Source organism: Mustelus asterias, chromosome 2 (assembly GCF_964213995.1).
Source record: "Mustelus asterias chromosome 2, sMusAst1.hap1.1, whole genome shotgun sequence".
NCBI classification, from domain to species: Eukaryota; Metazoa; Chordata; class Chondrichthyes; order Carcharhiniformes; family Triakidae; genus Mustelus; species Mustelus asterias.
Genome location: NC_135802.1, coordinates 131,139,098 through 131,159,714, shown reverse-complemented (window position 1 = coordinate 131,159,714; position 20,617 = coordinate 131,139,098). Strand labels below are relative to the sequence as shown.

Here is a 20,617-nt window from a genome sequence, read left to right as displayed (position 1 = left end):
GAGTCCTTTGGTCTCAGTCATCCTGAAACATTCCATTGTCTCAGCCAGTGCACTCCACAATTCAGTGGAAGTGTGTGCATGGAGGCTACATGTAACTCACCACAAAAATTGCTTTTAAGCAACACCCGATACTAACCTCCAGGTATCTGTTTGAGTCCCTCCAGGCATTTTTAAAATCATATCAATTAACTATAAACTCTCAAACTAAAACTAGACTTTCAACAGGTGCATCTCATTAACACACAGTACCTGCTTAGCATCTGCTTCATCTCTGCATCAAAATAATTGGCAAATCTTTCCAAACGCTGACAAATGTATTGCGCATTTCCAGAATTACTTATCTTTATTTCAGAGGTTTAGCACTCAGCTTTTTTCCTGCATCTCTACTGTCCATAAGCTATTTATCATAATTAAACTTAATTGTCTGCTGGAAAAGAGTCATATTGGACTCAAAACATTAACTCTGTTCCTCTCCCCACAGATGATGTCAGACCTGCTGAACTGTTCCAGCATTTTGTGTTTTTATTTCAGAATTCCAGCGTCTGCAGTATTTTATTATCAGTTCTGTCCGCACCTGATATCCAGGCACACAGATACATTTGCTTACGTCCCAGCAGTAACTGCAATGGCTCTTGGGAGCATCAGCTTTGGACGTATTAGGCTGTAACAATTGAGTTGGATTGCCACTTCACTCACAGGTTCTTATCTGGAAATCCAGCTGGTCCGACCTCACCCGAACAAGATGTGGGCAGTGCAGCACGTCCCCGGGGCTTACAGTTGAGGGTAGGCAGTTTAAGGTAAGTAAGCCTTGTCCCTCTTTTTAAAGCACAAGCTGTTAGTTTAAACGCCTAGCCAGGTTTAGTGGGGGTTCATGGCCTGTGGGGGTAGTTGAGGAAAGTCCAATGGGGTGATCGTTGTGGTGGGGGTGGTCCTCTGGATATGGGGGCATGAAGGGAGTCCCATGGGGTGGTCAATGTGGGTCTTTACAATAGTTACCAGAAGCTAGAAGTGGTTTTAATTCTAATACGTCTGGGTAACTATTGAGATATCACAGTCGGAACCATCTGAAATTTGCAATGTAGTGCACCTCCCTCTGCACCCCCCCAGATACGACACCCTGGAGCTCGGATGTTACAGCTCTATCTAATGGCTTAAGAGATATAGAAGCAAATCATTCCATCAGTATTAAAACCAGCTGACTCAACATAAACTAGGATTAAATCTGGGAACATCCTGGTCTACCACAGCAAGCAGATTTAAGGCCATTGAAGGGTCCAACTCTACTAACTGGGGACCCATGTACTATTTATTGAATCTGTAGCATTGGGAAAACAACTTAACCATCCTACTTTTAAAATGGGATTCTAGTTAAAATGTAGATGATAAATTCAGCCTCTGTAAATTGGTGACTAAACATTTTATTTGCAGAGGATGAAAGGAATGCACTATTTTCACACTGATGATGACATACTCACAAATCTTTTAAACATGATACTGTGTGCTTTTCCATTCATTTTCTTCCATCCCTCTGCTCTGCTACCTCTGTGGAGCGATGTATATAACCTTCACACACCCACTTCTGCCAAAGGTGTGAAGTCTGTTGGCTGATGCCACTGGCTCCTTTGGAGGGAAACTGATCATTTCAGCGGGATAGGATTCCTCTGCACTGCCAGCCACACACAAGCACAAAGTGATGACTGTTCAGGTGCAAGTAGGCTATCCTGACTGTGGAGGACAACACATTTCCTTTTACAGCCTTTGGAAATTATGCAATATTGAGTTTGTTAATAAAAGGAATAACACGGTACAAACACAGCCATTGTTGTATATAAAATGATACGTATGAGATGTCCAGATATGATAGGTACAAAACTTCTGAGCTGAAGCCAAAAACTGGCAATTACATTGCAATCCCTTACCCAACTACTGATCATTGAATGACTCAAGCCTTGCTTGTTTAACAATTAGATTTGTGGCCTTAAAAGATAAAGTTCACTCTGAGCAGAATGATGCACTTGGCATCAGATGACATTACTCATAAAACAACATCATACTCTGCCTTAACATTCAAATGTTCAGATTCATGTAAGCATAGTTTCAAAAACTAACCCTAAAATATCAAAAGCTACTCCAAATGCAGTTTTCATTTTTGTCTTCCCCATTTTGTTTCTATGATCTTCCAAACTCTATATGAGCAAAATCTCCAATTTAGGAGGAAGGTTGTTCAAGTTAAAATTGAATAAAGCAAATTACTACAGATGCTGGAATCTGAAGCAAAAACAGAAAATGCTGGAAAGTCTCAGCAGGTTTAACAGCATCTGTGGAGAGAGAATAGAGCCAATGTTTCGAGCCCAGGTGACTCTTCATTAGAGCTGAAGACAATACAAAATAGGACGAGATGTATGTGGAACATTCCTTGTTCCAGGCCTACCCGGGTCCCCTCCCACAACTCCTTTACCGGTGTACATCGATGACTATTTTGGTGCCGCTTCATGCTCTCGTCCAGACCTCGAAAAATTCATCAACTTCTCTTCCAGTTGTCACCCCTCCATCGCCTTCACCTGGTCCATCTCAGACACTTTCCTTCCCTTCCTTGGCCTTTCTGTCTCCATTTCCAGCAATAGACTATCTACCAATATCCATTACAAGCTCACTGACACCCACAGCTATCTGGACTACAGCTTTTTGCACCTTACATCCTGGAAGGACTCCATCCCTTTCTCTCAGCTCCTTTGCCTCCGTTGCATTTGTTCCGATGATGCCACTTTCCAAAGTGATGCTTCTAATATGTGCTCCTTTTTCCTCAACCATGGACTCTCATCTACAGTTGTCGACAGGGCCCTCAACAGCATGCGGTCCATCTCCCACGCCACGACCCTCACCACCTCCCCTCTCTCCCAGAACAAAAATAGAGTCTTTGTTCTCACATTTCACCCCACCAGCCTCCACATGCAAAGCATCATCCTCTGCTATTTTTGCCAAATCCAGCGAGATGCCACCACCAAACACACCTTGCCTTCACTCCCTCTGTCAGCATTCCGCAGAGACTGTTTCCTCTGGGATAACCTAGTCCACTCCTCCACTATACCCAACACCTCTCCCGTCACTCATGACACCTTCCCATGCAATCGCAGAAGGTGTAACACCTGCCCCTTTGCCTCTTCTATGCTCACCATCCAAGGTCCAAAATACTCATTCCAGGTTAAGCAGCGTTTCACTTGCACCTCTTTCAATTTGGTCTATTGCATTCGCTGCTCCCAATGTGGTCTCCTCTAAATCGGAGAAACCATGTGTAGACTGGGCGATCGCTTTGCTGAGCACCTTCAGTCTGTGTGCAATCAGGACCCTCACCTTCCTGTTGCTTGCCATTTTAACATACAATCCTGTTCCCATGCCCACATGTCTGTCCTTGGCGTGCTACAATATTCCAGTGAATCTGACCACAAACTGGAGGAACAGCATCACATCTTCCGGCTAGGCACTTTACAGCCTTCCGGTCTCAACATCGAGTTCAACAACTTCAGATGCTCAGCTCTACCCCATCTCGACCCCTTTGTTTTCATTTATTTAATCTTTTACTGTTCTCTACTTTTTATTCCTTTATTGTCTTTCTTCATTTTTCTTCTCCCCGCATTCTTTCCCCCTACTTTATCCCCCTTTTTCGAAATGTTACCTCTCTCCCACCCAGTATTTTCTCTTTTGGTTTTAGGATGAGCTGTTAGGTTGGGGTTGGTGGAATTGACAAATACGTCATAGACAAAGGGAGTGTAAATTGTGGCGGTCATGATTAAGAAGGGTGCTGATAGCAGCCATTAAGAGATCAGAATGTGTTAATGACAGAACTGATAGCTCTAGCGGTGGTGGTTGGGGTGGGAGGGGCGATGGGAAAGGGAAGAAGATGGAAAGCAAGATTTTTTTTTTAAGTGGCAAAATGAACTGATGGAAGAACTGAAAATTAAGAAAAAGATAAAATGAAATTAAATGAAATAAAAGGAAACAGGGTGAAGGTGGAGGAGAGAGTTCATGCTCTGAAGTTGTTGAACTCAATGTTCAGTCCGGAAGGCTGTAAAGAGCCCAATCGGAAGATGAAGTGCTGTTCCTCCAGTTTGCATTGGGGTTCACAAGAACATTGCAAAAGGCCCAGGATGGACATGTGGACAGGAGAACAAAATGGCATGCTCAAATGGTAAGCAACAGGAAGATCTGGATCCTGTTTATGGACGGACCAAAGATGTTCTGCAAAGCGGTCATCCAGTTGCATTTGGTCTCTCCGATGTACAGGAGACCACGTTGGGAGCAGTGAATAGAATAGATCAGATTAAAAGAGGTGCACGTGAAGCGCCGTTTCACCTGAGAAGAGTGTTTAGGCCCTTGGAAGGTGAGAAGGGAGGAGGTAAAGGGGCAGATGTTGCACCTTCCATAATTGCATGGGAAGGTGCTGGGTATGATGGACAAGTGGGCAAAAGTGTCCCGGAGGGAATAATCCCTGTGGAATGCTGACAAGGGGAGTGAGTGGGAGATGTGTTTGTTGGTGGCATCATGCTGGAGTTGGCGGAAATGGAGGGGGAGGAGCCTTGACCTGGAAAAATTGATTAATTTTGCTTCCAGTTTCTATCCCACCATCACCTTCATATGGTCCATTTCTGCCCTTCCTTGACCTCTCTGTCTCCGTTTCTGGCGATATACCATATTACAAGTCCATCGACTCCCGCAGCTACCTTGACTACAGCTCTCCCCACCCCACATCTTGTAAGGACTGCATCCCATTCCCTCAGTTCCTTCGCCTCTGTTGATGTCACTTTCCAAAATGGCGCTGCTGATATGTTTTCCTTCCACTGTGGCTAACAGGGCTTTCAACTGTGTCTGATAGGGTCCCCCTTGACTACAATGGGACCCTGTCTCTCTCTCTCTCTCTCTCTTCTTTCTCCTTCCGCCCTCCCCTCCCCAGTGCCATCTGCTGCATGTCTCAGGTTGTCCTTTGACACTCAGCTTACCTTTATTACGCAATTAACATATGCTGATCTTTTAATGGCTTCCTTCTTAGCTATGATCAGCAGAATTTACATTCCCTTTGTAGTTTTGTCTATGACATCTTGTCAAATCCTCTCCCTTCCCCTTTACAGTGTAGATCTCATCTTATTTTCTATTGTATTCAGCTCTAACAAAGGATCACCCAGACTTGAAACATTGGCTCTATTTTCTGTCCACAGTGCCGTCAGGTCTGCTGAGATTTTCCAGCATTTTCTGTCAAAATTGAATGGTCAGTGTATACAGAAAGTTAAGCAAACACTTGTGAATTTTCCCCAACACCATTCTCTTGAGTAAAATATTATCATGACCAATGAAGAATAACAGTTTGCAGTACAAATGAAATTTTTCATGAAGTCAAAACAACATTCTATGGTTTATGGACCAGCAAGTTGCAGCAGGATTGGGGTGGTTTAATTTTGTTTAGGAAACAGTACCAGCAAGCAGATGAAATAAATGCCTGCTTACTTCCTCCTCCACAACCCTGCCTCTCTCCACCACAACCTACATGTCACTGAAATGCTTACCCATGCCATAATTATACGAATGCGCTGCTGGCAAAACTCCTATCATTTCCTCTCCGCAATCTAAATTTCATCCAATATTCTGCCTGTATCTGAACCCACACCATGGCCCACTCACCAACCGTCTCTGTGTTCCTCCAATTCAAAATTTATAATCGTCATCCTCATGTTTATATTGTTTCAGACTCATTCCTCTTTATTTCTGTTATCTTCACTATGCCAATAACCCTGCTTAAACTCTCCAATCTTCCGATTCTAGCTTCTATGTATCCTCTCATAGCTCTGCGTGCTCATTAAGCAGTGTTTTTGATTGTGCTGTCATAAAGCATCTCAGCATGTTTTCATCACAAATGGTACTAGATGAAGCACAAGTTGTTTTAGCCTCTTACCATAAATATAACTCTTAAACAAGACATTTATTTGGCATTCAAATTGAGGTTGATCCAGCTCTCCTAATTCTGAAAGCATATTTCATTCCGAAAGAAAAGTGTAGCTGTAATTGTACAGCACAGGTGAGAATGTGCTCAGCATATTCACTGCCAACGATAATCAAGCCTGTTTCATGTTGTTACATTATGCCATGACCATCAGTTCTCCACTACTTAAGAAAATTACATTCTAGGTAATATTTTTAAAGAAATCAAATTCCAGCTAGAGTTCCAATATAAGTTGCGAGGAAAAACAAAAGGATTGAAATTAACAGATCCATCATTACCCATTGACTATACTAGGATGGATTCAGAACATGGCACAAATTATCATTTGACAACACAGCACTTTTTTAAGCAAGCAGCTTGCATTTCACCTTGAATAAACAAATAAAAAAGACAATACCTGCTGAAAAAGAACAGGAGCAATCCATATAGAACCTAATTCAACATCCAAATTAAAAGTTGTTGGATATTCAACCAGCCATAGAAGCTTTAAAAAAAAAATCCTTAGGTCACCATTAAACACAATAGGAAGAGATCTCTATTATATGACCTTGCTATAGTTTGCAAGGAAGTTGAGCTTCACATTTTGCCAACCAGTTTCTCGCCTTCTGTGCACAGCAGGTTAATTTCAGTGTCATTGTAAATGAAAAAAAAATTGTTTTATACTCTGTAAATTTCTGAATGAACATTAGAAAATTACAAAAAGCAATCAAATTCATTTTTGGAGATAGGGTCATAAAGGTTTACAGCATGGAAACAGGCCCTTCGGCCCAACTTGTCCATGCTGCCTTTTTTTAAAAACCACTAAGCTAGTCCCAATTGCCCGCACTTCGCCCATATCCCTCTATATCCATCTTACTCATGTAACTGTCTAAATGCTTTTTAAAAAGACAAACATTGTACCTGACTCTCCTATCATCTCTGGCAGCTTGTTCCAGACACTCACCACCCTCCATGTCAAAAGATTGCCCCTCTGGACCCTTTTGTATTTCTCCTCTCTCAACTTAAACCTATGCCCTCTAGTTTTAGACTCCCCTACCTTTGGGAAAAGATGTTGACTATCTAGCTGATCTGTGCCCCTCCTTATTTTAAAGTCCTCTATAATATCATCCCTAAGTCTCCTACACTCCATGGAAAAAAATCCCAGTCTGTCCAGCCTCTCCTTATAACTCAAACTATCAAGTCCCCGTAGCATCCTCGTAAATCTTTCCTGCACTCTTTCTAGTTTAATTATATCCTTTTTATAGTAGGGTGACCATAACTGCACACAGTATTCCAATTGTGGCTTTACCAATGTCTTGTACAACTTCAACAAGATGTCCCAACTCCTGTATTCAATGTTCTGACTGATGAAACCAAGCATGCCCGTGCCTTTTTCACTACTCTGTCTACCTGTAACTCCACTTTCAAGGAGCTATGAACCTGTACCTCTAGATCTCTTTGCTCTATAACTCTCCCCAACACCATTAACTGAGTAAGTCCTGTCCTGGTTCGATCTACCAAAATGCATCACCTCACATTTATCTAATTTATCTGGGCGGCACGGTAGCACAGTGGTTAGCACTGCTGCTTCACAGCTCTAGGGACCTGGGTTCGATTCCCGGCTTGGGTCATTGTCTGTGTGGAGTTTGCACATTCTCCCAGTGTCTGCGTGGGTTTCCTCCGGGTGCTCTGGTTTCCTCCCACAATCCAAAGATGTGCGGGTTAGGTTAATTGGCCATGCTAAATTGCCCCTTAGTGTCCCGGGATGCGTAGGTTAGAGGGATTAGCGGGTAAAATATGGAGGGATATGGGGATAGGGCCTGGGTGGGGTTGTGGTCGGTGCAGACTCGATGGGCCGAATGGCCTCTTTCTGCACTGTAGGGTTTCTATGATTCTATGATTCTAAATTAAACTCCATCTGCCATTCATCAGCCCACTCGCCCAATTGATCAAAATCCTATTGCAATCCTAGATAACCATCTTCACTTTCCACTATGCCAACAATCTTGGTGTCATCTGCAAATTTACTAACCATGCCTTCTAAATTCTCATTCAAATCAAATAACAGTGGACCCAGCACCGATCCCTGAGGCACACCGCTGGTCACAGGCCTCCAGTTTGAAAAACAATCCTCTACAACCACTGTCATCAAGTCTTCTGTCTTCTGTCATCAAGCCAATTTTGCATCCTGGATCCCATGGGATTTAACCTTATGCAACAACCTACCATGTGGTACCTTGTCAAAGGCTTTCCTAAAGTCCATGTTGACAACATGAACTACACTGCCCTCATCCAACTTCTTAGTTACCCCTTCAAAAAACTCAATCAAATTTGTGAGGCATGATTTTCCTCTCACAAAGCCATGCTGACTGTCCCTAATCAGTTCTTGCCTCTCTAAATGCCTGTAGTCTTGTCTCTCAGAGTACCTACTAACAATTACCCTCTACAGATGTGAGGCTCACTGGCCTGTAGTTTCCCAGGCCTTTCCCTGCAGCCCTCCTTAAACAAAGGCACATTTGCCACCCTCCAATCTTCAGGCACCTCACCTGCGGCTGTCGATGATTCAAAGATCTCTGCTAGGGGACCCGAAATTTCCTCTCTAGCCCCTCACAACATTCTGAGATACACTTCATCAGGACCCAGGGATTTACCTACGATGATGCGCTTTAAGACTTCCAGTACCTCCTTCTCTGTAATATGTACAGTCCTCAAAACATCACTGTTTATTTCCCCAAGTTCCCCAACATCCATGCCTTTCTCAACAGTAAATACTGATGAGAAATATTCATTTAGGATCTCACCCATTTGTTGTGGACCCGCACATAGGTGGCCTTGTTGATCCTTAAGAGGTCCTACTCTTTTGCCCTTTATGTATTTGTAGAAGCTCTTTGGATTTTCCTTTGCCTCATCTGCCTCAACAATCTCGTGTCCCCTTTTTGCCCTAATGAATTTTCTCTTAACTCTACTCCTACACCCTCTATACTCTTCAATGGATCCACTTGATCCTAGCTGCTTTTTTCTTCTTCTTGACCAAGGCCTCAATATACCAAGTCATCCAGGGTTCCCTACTTCTACCAGCCTTGTCCTTCACTCTAAAAGGAATGTGCTTACCCTGAACCCTGGTTAACACATATGACATTGAAAGCTGAAGTGTCTTTCCATGCTTTAAAAAGTAAAAAGCTGAGGATTTCTCTCACATATCCATTGCTATTTTGACAGAATTGTATGCAACAAAATGCAAGCATTAGAACACCAAGATTAATATCAAATGCTCATCACAGTATTGTAAACATCTGATATACTGACAGGGAATATTCCAGTGAGATCATTTATATAGAGACAAGGCAATGACATTCTGCACAAAGGTAATGAAGCCAGCTGTAATTACAAGTTAAGATCTTCTACAGTACAGACTACTAGCACTTGCTATTGTTACGATCTCAGTTGATGTTATAAGTGAATGGGAAGATCCCAGAATGGAATCCTGGCTCAAAAAACGTAACTTTTATAATATTTTTAAACATAGAGGAACAGAGTCGCAGGAGCACTCGTTAGTTTTATCAAGAAAAAAAACATTGATGAAACATGAAAATTGGATGATGATACAATGCTCCTTTACACACATTTTAAGATGAACACTGGTTACAATGTACATTTTATGTTAAAATGGTCTCAGTAACACAAAGTCCCTTTAAACACACAGGCTGGCTGTGTGAAAACACACACTCTACTCTGAACCCAAGTTAGTACCTGTGGATTTCTCCTCAGAATCCCACCAGATGATTGTCATGTGATTTTCCAAACTCCACTTCCAAAAGAAAGTGCTTTACAATCGTCTTTCACAACAGGGCAGCACAGTGGCATTGGGGCTGCACGGTAGCACAGTGGTTAGCACTGCTGCCTCACAGCTCCAGGGTCCCGGGTTCAATTCCGGCCTCAGGTCATTGTGCAAACTCCGCACAGACATTCTCCCCATGTCTGTGTGGGTTTCCTCCGGGTGCTATTGTTTCCTCCCACAGTCCAAAGATGTGCGGGTTAGGTTGATTGGCTATGCTAAATTGACCCTAGTGTCAGGGGGACTAGTAGGGTAAACGTGTGGGGTTATGGGGATAAGGCTTGGGTGGGATTGCGGTCTGTGCAGGCTTGATGGGCTGAAGGGCCTCCTTCTGTACTGTAGGGATTCTATGAACAATGCTTTCTATCAGTGATTTACATTCCAGAATCCAGTTCTGGCTTTCCAAAGTTCTCTTTTAAACAAAGCTTCTATTCCTCTTTTAACAACAAATCCAGTATCCAGGATTTTCAACTGCCCCTTCAGAATTTATTTGTCTTGACTGTTGTACAAACCGTTCACAACTGTTTTAACTCTTGATTCCCAGATTCTATTATAATGGCATCAAACATTTATTTACCCCTGAAGTCTGCTTTCTCACTTGGTCACTGTAGCTGCCTCTTTCACTCACAACATAGTCTTTTTCTCCCTTGAGTTTTCATGAACAATACCTGGTTCTCTGTTCTCTCAACTTCAGTCTTCTTAAGACATTCGGCATGTCCCAATTCCCTAGTTATCTGGTTCTTTGAATGTCTGCCTCTTTGCAACTCCCTTGTTCTGTCCAGCTTCTCCTTAGAGTTGTGAGATGTTCACTCACTGGTGTCCTTCTTCAATTACAAATAAAGTCACCAAAAAATTAAATTCAAAAGCCTATCTACCTTACAAGGCTCCAGTTGTTAAGCAACAGCTGCTACTTCTAACAACCTCTATTTACTCCTCATGCCAGAACCCTCTCCAAGCACAATAAAAACACAGCTGCAATTGAAACCAACCCCCACACATACAAACATCCTTGTCCAGCATGAATTTAACTATACGTTTTACTCTTATGGGGACAGAAACATTAAAGTAAATCCACTTAGAACTATACTTTATTTCTAATGTTTACTAATACATTTATAAATCCCTCAAAACTACCTTTGTTTTCTTGACACTATCAGCAAAATCATTATCCAAAAGTTACAAATCAGGGAGTGGGGAGGAACGTTCCAAATGAAACAAGCTGCTACAATAAATTTGAAAATACATCCATAATGGGAATTTTACAGGCCTGTAATCAGTTCAGGTACCTATACTACTATAGTTTGTTAATTGTGTTCTAAAATGACTTTGACACTCTAATAATCATAAGCCTTATAATAATCAGAGTTACAGTCAACTGAAAGAGTTAATTAGGACATTTTTCCATGTCAAATTCCCAATATTATACATGTCATCCTAAAAAAACATATTTGGAGACAGCATTTTGAGCTCTACTGTATCGGATGAAAAATGAGCATTTTCAGGTCTATCAAAAGTAGTCATGGTGTTAGGAGGAATTTTAAAAGGGATTAGGATTACTACTCAAAAAGTGAAATGAACCAGTTAGTTTTAATACAGGGTAAATGCAATTTCTCAATATTCTCAAATAAGGCTGTGATCAGACAACAAACAGAAGGTAGCACTTTAATGATGAAATGCTTACAAACCAAATGCAGATTATGAATTAAGTGTAATGGAGTCATTTATCATAAAGCTTCTTAACATAATCTTGATGGAGTAGCCTCAATAAGTTTGTCACTTTACCTTCTATATTTATTCAATTACATTTGAGAATAAAACTGAGGTCGTTATGCAAGTACAAATTATCACACTCTCAGAACATCACAAAACATTTCACAACCAATGAATTATTTTTGTCGGCTAATGAAAGTTGTTGTGTAACCAAATGTGACAGCAAATTATGCACAGCAAGGTCTCCCAAAAATAGGTAAGAAATTAATGATTTTTCTGGTAGTGTCATGGCAGGGAGGATTAATGACCAGGGCATTTATACCAGTTAATTCAAATAAATTCAAAAATAAAACTGGAGCTTTTACAGATCATGGATTGGCCATGGTTAATGTGTGGGGTTATGAGTATAGGGTGAGGAGAGGGCCTGATAAGATACTCTGTCAGAGAGTCCGTGCAGACTCGATGGGCCAAATGGCCTCCTTCTGCACTGTAGGGAATATATGATTCTATGAGCAGCAATGCAAATTTAAATGCTAAAGCAACGTACAATAGTGTTTCAAAAGTACTTCAAAGATTAGATTATCAAAAATGTTATTGAAGTTTGGTTAGGCGGTTAGGCAATTATGCAGGATGGGGAAATGAGGAAAAAGTAATAACTCCATCCAATAACATCCCCCAGTGAATTAGTCAGGGCTGTCTGCGCCACCTCTATTTCATGATTGTAGATTTCAGCAACATTTTTTGGAGGCACACATTAATGGTCTCATTAAAGCAGATCGATATTTCTGCAAACACAATTGTTCACAACTGGCTGCTGCTTTTCCAACACTACAACATTGACTACATTTCAAAAGAATTTCTTTGGACGCAAATCACTTTAGATCTCCTGAGGTTGTGAAAGACTATTTTTTGTGAAGTACTGCGAAGAATACAAAATACGCTCAGTGATTTACCCGTGCAGGTCACAATAAGGTCAGAAAAAAAAGCACTTCTGCACATATCCAAGAAAGTACACATGCAAAGAGTTCCGGTTTTTGCACCATTGATTCTTAATGCTAGGAGCATCACTTCTCTCATGATATTTTAACAATTCCAATGTATTAAAACTTGATTTGACATGGGATTAAAGTACAGCTAAACTCATAGCTATGTGAGCCAGCCTCTTTGCTTTCATGTACTGTCTTATCTTGTCGCAGGTCCAGATTTAACTCAATGCCCACATGAATGATTTACATCAAATGCAAAAGTCACAGCATAAATGCAGCTGAAATCTTTTTGTGATTCATTAAATGTACTGTCCCACAAAATACCTTCCAGGGGCATTCTTTTCTTGACAGATCTATTTTGTTAATCTTTGTGCGTTCACTCTTCAAATTATAAATTCAACTCATGGACTGCAAACTGCTTGTAAAATCCACATGCCAATGGTAAGCAACAAGGCACAAAAAGGTTTGATGAAACTGGAATCAAATAGAAGTTGAGCAGTTCCTCGGGCGATCTAATATCCAAACTGCAATTTCAACACTTGGTCTGCATCAGATGCAAACCCACCTGAATACTATAAATCGGGACCACATACTTCATTCCATGGGGTTCATGCACCAGCTTTCACCTATGTTTTGGCTTATAAATAACATGCGTGCAAGTTATTAAGTCCACTAACTGCCTCACTAAATTGGAGTGAGAGCATTTATTATTTGCTCTCCCTATTCCTTCACCCTCTACTCTACCATTAGTTATAACTACATCTAACAAATTAACCTGCCTTTTCTCTTGACAGATGCTGACAATCCATTATGGTCTTCCAGTATTCTGTTTGTTTTTTAATTTTGTATTTCACCATTTAACTTTTTCTTGCTTTTATCCACTTTTTCAATACGTTACAATTGCAAAAAATGCCAGAAGTCAAAACAATAGCCAGGATTTTCTGGCTGCCCTGCAGCATATTTTCCCAGGGTGGACGTGACTCGCCATTGGTCATTGGTAGAATCTTCCAGTCCCACCAAAGTCTACAGCATTTTTGCAAGGCCTGCCCACCAGCGTGGGGTCACCTTTGGTGGGACCAGAAGATCTCGCCAGCAAGAAGGGCTAGAAAATCCCAGCCCACGTCAAAAAGAATCCATTTTTTACTTACAGTAAATCTGAACTCTTAAACATATAACTATGACAATAATTGTCACTGGCATTTAACTCCCGACAACTCAGCAGTAGTTACTTTATCATCTCTCCCACCCCCCCCCCCCCCCCCCCCCGAATAGATTTTAGTTGGGAAGGGTATTAATGGAGATGGAACCAAGATAGGTTCAACCATGACCTTAATTAATGATGGCAGACTAGAGGAGATGAATGGCTTACTTCTCCCAATTTCTAAAGCTTTAGGAATAGAAATAATGGGGAATCAAAGAGACTTAAATGAGTATAAATAAATTGTACTGGAGGAATTAATGGGACTAAGTGGTGGTGAATCCCCTGGAACAGACAACTGCATCCCAGGAATTTGAAACAGATAGCTGAAGAGGCAGTGGATATAATGGTTTTGATATTCCAGAATTCCTTAGATTCCATAACAGTTCCCAAGGATTAGAATGCAGTAAACATATCCTCATCACTATTTAAGAAAGCAGGAAGAGGGAAACAGGCAACAGGAAGTAAGTTAGCCTATCAGTGGGGGGCAAAATGCTAAAATCTATTATGGGGAACATTTTAATAGGACACTTAGAAAATCATAACCTGTCGATATGGATTTATTAAAGAGAAATCATGTTTTACTAATCTATTTTGTGAGGATTTAACTCAACGGGAGACCAGTGGATGTAGTGTAATTAGATTTTTTTTTTAAATCATTCGATCAGGTGCTACAAAATTTGGAATCATGGAATTGGAGTAATATGGTAGCACGGACTGAGGTCTGGTTGGAGGACAAAATAAAAGAAAATATCTGGTGGGATACCAAAAGTACTTGAGTCTGGTTGTTGATGATATAATGTTAGGTGGGAAAGTGAATAGTGAGGAGGATGCAAAGTATCTACAATCGGATATAGGAAGGTTGGGTGAGTGGGAAAGGAGAGGGCAGATGGTATGCAAGGTGGCAAAGTGGGAAGTTATCCACTTTGGTAGAATATTTTGGAATGGTGAGACTTGGAAATGTTTCCATTCAGAAACCTGGTTGTTCTTGTACACAAATCATAAAAAGTTACATGCGGGTACACAAATCATAAAAAGTTACATGCTGGTACTACAAAGGCGGCAAATGTTATGCTAGCTTTCGTTACGTATGAATTAAGAGTATGTCAGTAAATCATTTATTGCAATTAAACAGCACATTGGTGAGGCCATAATTGGAATACTGTGCACAGTTTTGGTTTCCTTACGCAAGGAAGGACATATTTGGCCTGGAGGGAATGGAACAAGGATTCTCTAGACTGTTTCCTGAGTTATGCAGATTCCCAATAAGAGATTGAGTAGACTGGACTTGCATTCCTTTGGGTTTAGAAGAGTGTGAGGTGATCTAATGAAGTATGAAATTCTAGTCTGACAGGGTAGATGTTAAGAAACTGGTTCTTCCGGCTGAAGGCAAGGTCAAAGTTTTAGAATAAGGGATTGGCCATTTACGACTGATATCACTAATACGGCCTATGAAACATTGTCTGACTTCACCCTTATCACTAACTTCACGCCTCATCCTCATTCATGCTGCTATACTCAACTATTCTAACACACTCTTGGCTGGTCACCCACATTCTATCCTCTATAAACTTGAGACCATATAAAGTTTTGCTGCCATGTCTTCATTCACAGCAAGTCCCATTCACCTATCACCCCTGTGTTTGCTAACTTACTCTGGCCTCCGGTCAAGCACCCTTTTGATTTTAAAATTCACATCCTTGTTTTCAAATTCCTCCATGACTTTGTCCCTCTCCTTCCACAATCTTTCAAGATAGCTGCACTCCCTTAATTCTGGCCTCTTCTTCATTGATTTTGATTGCTCCACCATTGGTGGCCACGCCTTCCATTGCTTAGGCTCTAAACTGTGGGGTACTCTCCCTGTGCCCCTTTGCTTTCCTCCTTTAAGATGCTCTTTAAAACCTACTTCTCTTTGACCATGCATTTGGTTACCTGATGTGGCTTGGTATCATACTTTGATTTCTAATGTTCCTGTGAAGGCATTGGGACCTCTTAGTATGGTAAAGGCAATATAAACAGAAGCTGCCAATGTCGCAATGAAGAGCAATTTCTTCACCCAAAAAGTGTCATGAACCTTTGGAATTCTGTACTCCAGAGGGGCTTGGATACGCAGCCATTGAATATGTTCCTGACAGTGGTAGTGACATACTAAGGGAATTAAGGGATATGGGGATACTGCGGGAAGATGGAGTTGAGACAGAAGACATGGTCCTGTTAGAATCATAGAAACGTTACAATGCAGAAGGAGGCCATTCGGCCATCGAGTCTGCACTGACAACAATCCTACCCAGCCCCTATCCCCATAACCTCACATATTTACACTGCTAATCCCCCTAACCTATACACCTTGGAACACTAAGAGACAATTTAGCATGGCCAATCAACCAAACCTGCACATATTTGGACTGTGGGAGGAAACAGGAGCACCTGGAGGAAACCCACAGACACAGGAAGAACATGCAAACTCCACACAGACAGTCCACAAGGTCGGAATTGAACCCGGGTCTCTGGCGCTGTGAGGCTGCAGTGCTAATCACTGTGCCACCGTGCTGCCCCCAAATGGGTTGATGGGCCAAATGGCCTAATCCATCACCTATTTAAGTATTAGTGTCACAAGTAGGTTTACATTAATAGTGCAATGAAGTTACTGTGAAAATCCCAATTTCTCATGTTATCAAAACATCCCTCCCCAACCCCGTCCCCACAATTTAGCCCCAAACACAATGCATCAGTCCCCACACAGATGCAGAACCACCTGACTGGCAAACTTAAAAAAAAGTTTTCTGCTAATCACTCGGTTTAATGGCTCACTTAAATGTTGCGGTAATATTTATTATAATTTTGACGCAACAGATTTGGAAGGGGAGCGCGCGTTCACACAGGGTGAAATCTCTCCACCTGAATTGTACTTCAGTTAAGGAGACATGATTGCAATACCGAACACTGCATCGAGCTGAAGAATGAAAGTGTCCTCGGCGCCTTTTAGACTTTTATTATCCTTGATCGCTTACCAAAACTTTATTCTCCACCTTGTCGCCTTTGACTTCCAGTTTCACCTTCTTCTTCAAAATGATTTTAATCTTTCTGCCAATAACATCCCTGACGCTCTCTGTGGAAATAGTAAAAGTAATCGCTGAATAAAAGTCGCTATTTTTTTTCCACGTCGTAACCTTAGAAATCAAAATGTGATCTGATCTGTTATTTGCCTTTTTTTAAGTCACCTCCTTCACTTGCTTGATTCAATACAAAAGCGAGATCCAATTCTCAAGTGGCTCAAAAATCTGATAACCCCCCCCGATTAAAATATTCCGAATGGAGGGGAGGGGGGGATACCAGGTTAATACGACACCCATGTGAATGAAAGTGGATAAACAAACGCGCGATCTATCGCCTACACACTACGACAGAAAATAACCCGTTTCAATATATTATTTAAACCCCACCACGGATGAAAAATCCCGACAATTCCAGTCAGTTTGCCTGCCTTTCCCGTCGAGATAAAACATCGCCCCCCGTTTCTCTGCACTGGCTCCTTACCTAGCAGCTCTTTAGGAACCTCCGAGAGGTCTTCGGTCATGTTTTCCAGTGAAGGACGCGGGGTAGCTGCTTGTGTGAAAGTTGCCTTTGGACTGGCTGCTGGCTGGCGTTGTGAGAGGGGCGCTCAGCGGTTACATTATCGCCCGGTTACAATGTTGCCATATCCCAATGTTCCACAATGTAACCTTCTCTCTCTCTCTCTGTGTATCCCTGGATTGTTCCTCCTGATCAACGCTCCTCGCCCGGTTCTCCCGCTGTCCAGACTCCCTTCAGCCCTCCAGCAGCATCTTCCAGCTCCAGCCCGCTCACATTGATCGCGGACAGGTCCTGAGCGGAAGGACAAAACCGCAACACTCCACCCCCTCGGCTCGCCAGATCCGCTCGTGGCCGGAAACCCCCGAATCCCTCAAAGCCTCAGCACACACACACACAAAACAAGGCGTCTCCTCGGTGGGAGCAGATACAGCCGCAAATCAGAGCACTCACTCTGATCGACCTTTCTCCAAAGGAGGACGTCGCCACCTGCTGATACAGCACCCCTGCAACAATAGGTTTTTCTTCAAAAAAAAGGCATTGATCATTTTTAATAGTGTTCAGTGGTAAAACCACAGTCAAGACATTTTAAACTGTATTTCCAAAGAAATTTAGATCTAAAATGTGCACCAAACAGGTACATTTCATTGAGCCTGTTGTACTATAAGCGTCCAAGGGGAATTAAATGCCATTTCACTGCCACTGGATTGAAAAGTGTAGTCTGTGTAGACAAGGGATTGAGTGATTAGTATAAACAGTGACAATCAACTATGCAGGCAATTTCTTGTGTCCTTGGACCCATCATTAGAAAGCAACTGGACGAGCTCTTGTGTAAGTGTCTTTGGGAGTTGGGGAAGTTTTGCAGAGCTTATCTGATTTATAAAGATGGCACAGTGGTCAGCACTGTTGCCTCACAGCACCAGGGACCTGGATTCAATTCCGTGGTGCTGTGTGGAGTTTGCACAGTCTGTGTGGGTTTCCTCCAGGTGCTCTGGTTTCCTCTCACACTCCAAAGATGTGTAGATTAGGTTGATTGGCTATGGCTAAATTGCCCCTTAGTGTCAGGGGGATTAGCAGGGTAAATACGTGGGGTTATGGGGATAAGGCCTGGGTGGGATTGTTGTCGGTGCAGGCCCGATGGGCCAAATGGCCTCCTTCTGCACCGTAGGGATTCCATTCTATTACAATAAATGAGGTAGAATCCAAATAGGGTCACCAAATGTCCGCGATTGCCTTGACATTTCCAGGAATTAAAAACTAATCTCCAGGACAACGCTATAACGAACCCAAGAAAAATGTTATAGCAACAAAAAAAGGGAGGAACATAAAGGCAGACTCTACACACTTCTTTAGGAGGTGCAAAGGAAAAGGTTAGCTGGGACAAATGTGGGCTCATTACAGATGGGGGCAGGAGAATTTATAACTGAGAAATAGCAGGGAAATAGCAGAGAAATTAAACAGTTACTTTGCTCCTGTCATGGAAGAAGATATTGAAAATCTCACAGAAATACAAGGCGATCGAGGGACATATGAAACTGAGGAACCAAAAGAAATTAGTATTAGTAAAGGGGTAGTACTTGAAAAGTTAATGGGGTTGAAGGTTGATAAATACCCTGGAGCAAATGAGCTTCATCCTAGAGTTTTGACGGAGGTGGCCAGAGAGATAATGGATGATTATCTTCCAAAAGTCTACAGGTTCTTGAAAGGTTCCTGTGGAAGAATGGAAAACTGCAGACTTGTAGTTTGACTTCAGCGGTAGGGAAAATGTTGGAGTCTTATAAAGGATGTGATGATTGAACATTTAGAAAAAAAAAGAAAAATTGGGCTGAGTCAATGTGGATTTCTGAAAGGAAAATCATGCTTGACAAACTTGTTGGAGTTTACTTAAGGGTATAATTTGTAGCATTGATAAAGGAGAGCCAGTGAATGTGGTGGATTTGGATTTTGAAGGCTTTTGATAAGGTCCCACACAGGAGGTTAGTAAATTAAATTAGAGCATATAGGATTGGGGAAGATATATTATTATGGATTGAGAATTGGTTAACAGACAGAAAGCAGAGATTAGGAATAAATGGATCATTCTCAGAATTGCAGGCTGTTACTAGTGGGGTCCGGCAAGGAACAGTATTAGGTCCACAGCTGTTCACGGTCCATATAAGTGATTTGGATGTGGGGACTAATTGTGATATTTACAAATTTGTTGATACCAAACTGAGTGGGAATGTAAGTTGAGGAGGATGCAAGGAGGTTTCAAGAGAATTTACACTGACTAAATGAATGGACTAGAACATGGCAGATGGAACATAATGTGAGGTGTGAAGTTATTCACTTTGGTAGAAGAAAGTAGAAAGATCAAATATTTCTTTAATGGTGAGAAGTTGGGAAATGTGGGTACCTAAAGGGACCTGGGTGTCCTTGTTCATGAATCAGTAAAGCTTAACATGCACATGCAGCAAGCAATTAGCAAGCCAAATAGTCTATTGGTCTTCATTGCAAGGGGATTTTGAGTACAAGAGTAAGAATGACTTGCTGAGTTATATAAAGCCTTAATGAGACCTCACCTGGAGTATCATGCACAGTTTTGGTCCCCTTACCTGAGGAAGGATATACTTGTCAAAGAGGGAGTGCAATGGAGGTTCACCGGATTAATCCCTGGGATGATGTGATTGTTTTATGAGGTGAGATTGAGGTGACTGGGTCTGTATTCCCTCAAGTTTTGAAAAATGAGGGGTGACTTCATTGAAGCTTGCAAAATTCTTACTTGGCGTGACAGGATGGATGTAGATAAGATGGTTCCCCTGGCTGTGAATATAAAACTAGGTGACATAATCTCAAGACAAGGGACAGGCTATTTAAGACAGAGATGAGGAGGAAATTCTTCACTGCGAGTATGGTGAATGTTTGGATTTCTCTACGCCAGAGGGATGTGGAAGCTTAATCATGGAGCTTAATCACGTTCAAGACAGAAATCGATATTTTTCTGGAGACTAATGACATCAAGGGGTATGGCGATAGTGCAGGGAAAGTGTATTGAGGTAGATGATCGACCATGATCTAAATGAATGGCAGAACTGGCTCCATGATCCAAATGGCCTACTCCTGTTCCCTTGTTTTCTAAAAATATTTTATGCAAACACTTTACTTCAGTTAAGTCGATAAGATTGGAGAAGCTGGGACAATTCTCCTTGGAGAAGAGAAGGTTGAGGGAAGATTTGAGAGTTGTTCAAAATCATGAGAAACCTGGACAGAATAGATAGCCTTTCCCATTGATAGAAGAATTGAGAACCAAAGGACACCAGTTTGAGGTGATTGGCAAAAGAAATGATGGCAACATGAGGAAAAACCTTGTT

General features: G+C 41.8%; 1 protein-coding gene across 5 annotated transcripts in view; it reads right to left on the bottom strand.

The window, feature by feature from the left end:
- Positions 1-17,599, bottom strand: part of LOC144511333 (F-actin-uncapping protein LRRC16A-like) — a 380,857-nt gene extending 363,258 nt beyond the window's left edge. For 3 of the 5 annotated variants that reach the window (XM_078241604.1, XM_078241613.1, XM_078241621.1), the window contains exons 1-2: positions 17,235-17,501; positions 16,709-16,806 (exon numbers count right to left, since the gene is read on the bottom strand). In XM_078241604.1, the coding sequence (XP_078097730.1) occupies positions 16,709-16,806; positions 17,235-17,274 (138 nt within the window). In that variant the 5' untranslated portion in view covers positions 17,275-17,501. Of the gene's footprint in view, positions 1-16,708; positions 16,807-17,234 lie in introns of all 5 variants that reach the window. The other 2 variants (XM_078241629.1, XM_078241637.1) reach the window with 1 other exon arrangement.
- Between the last annotated feature and the right edge of the window lie 3,018 nt (positions 17,600-20,617).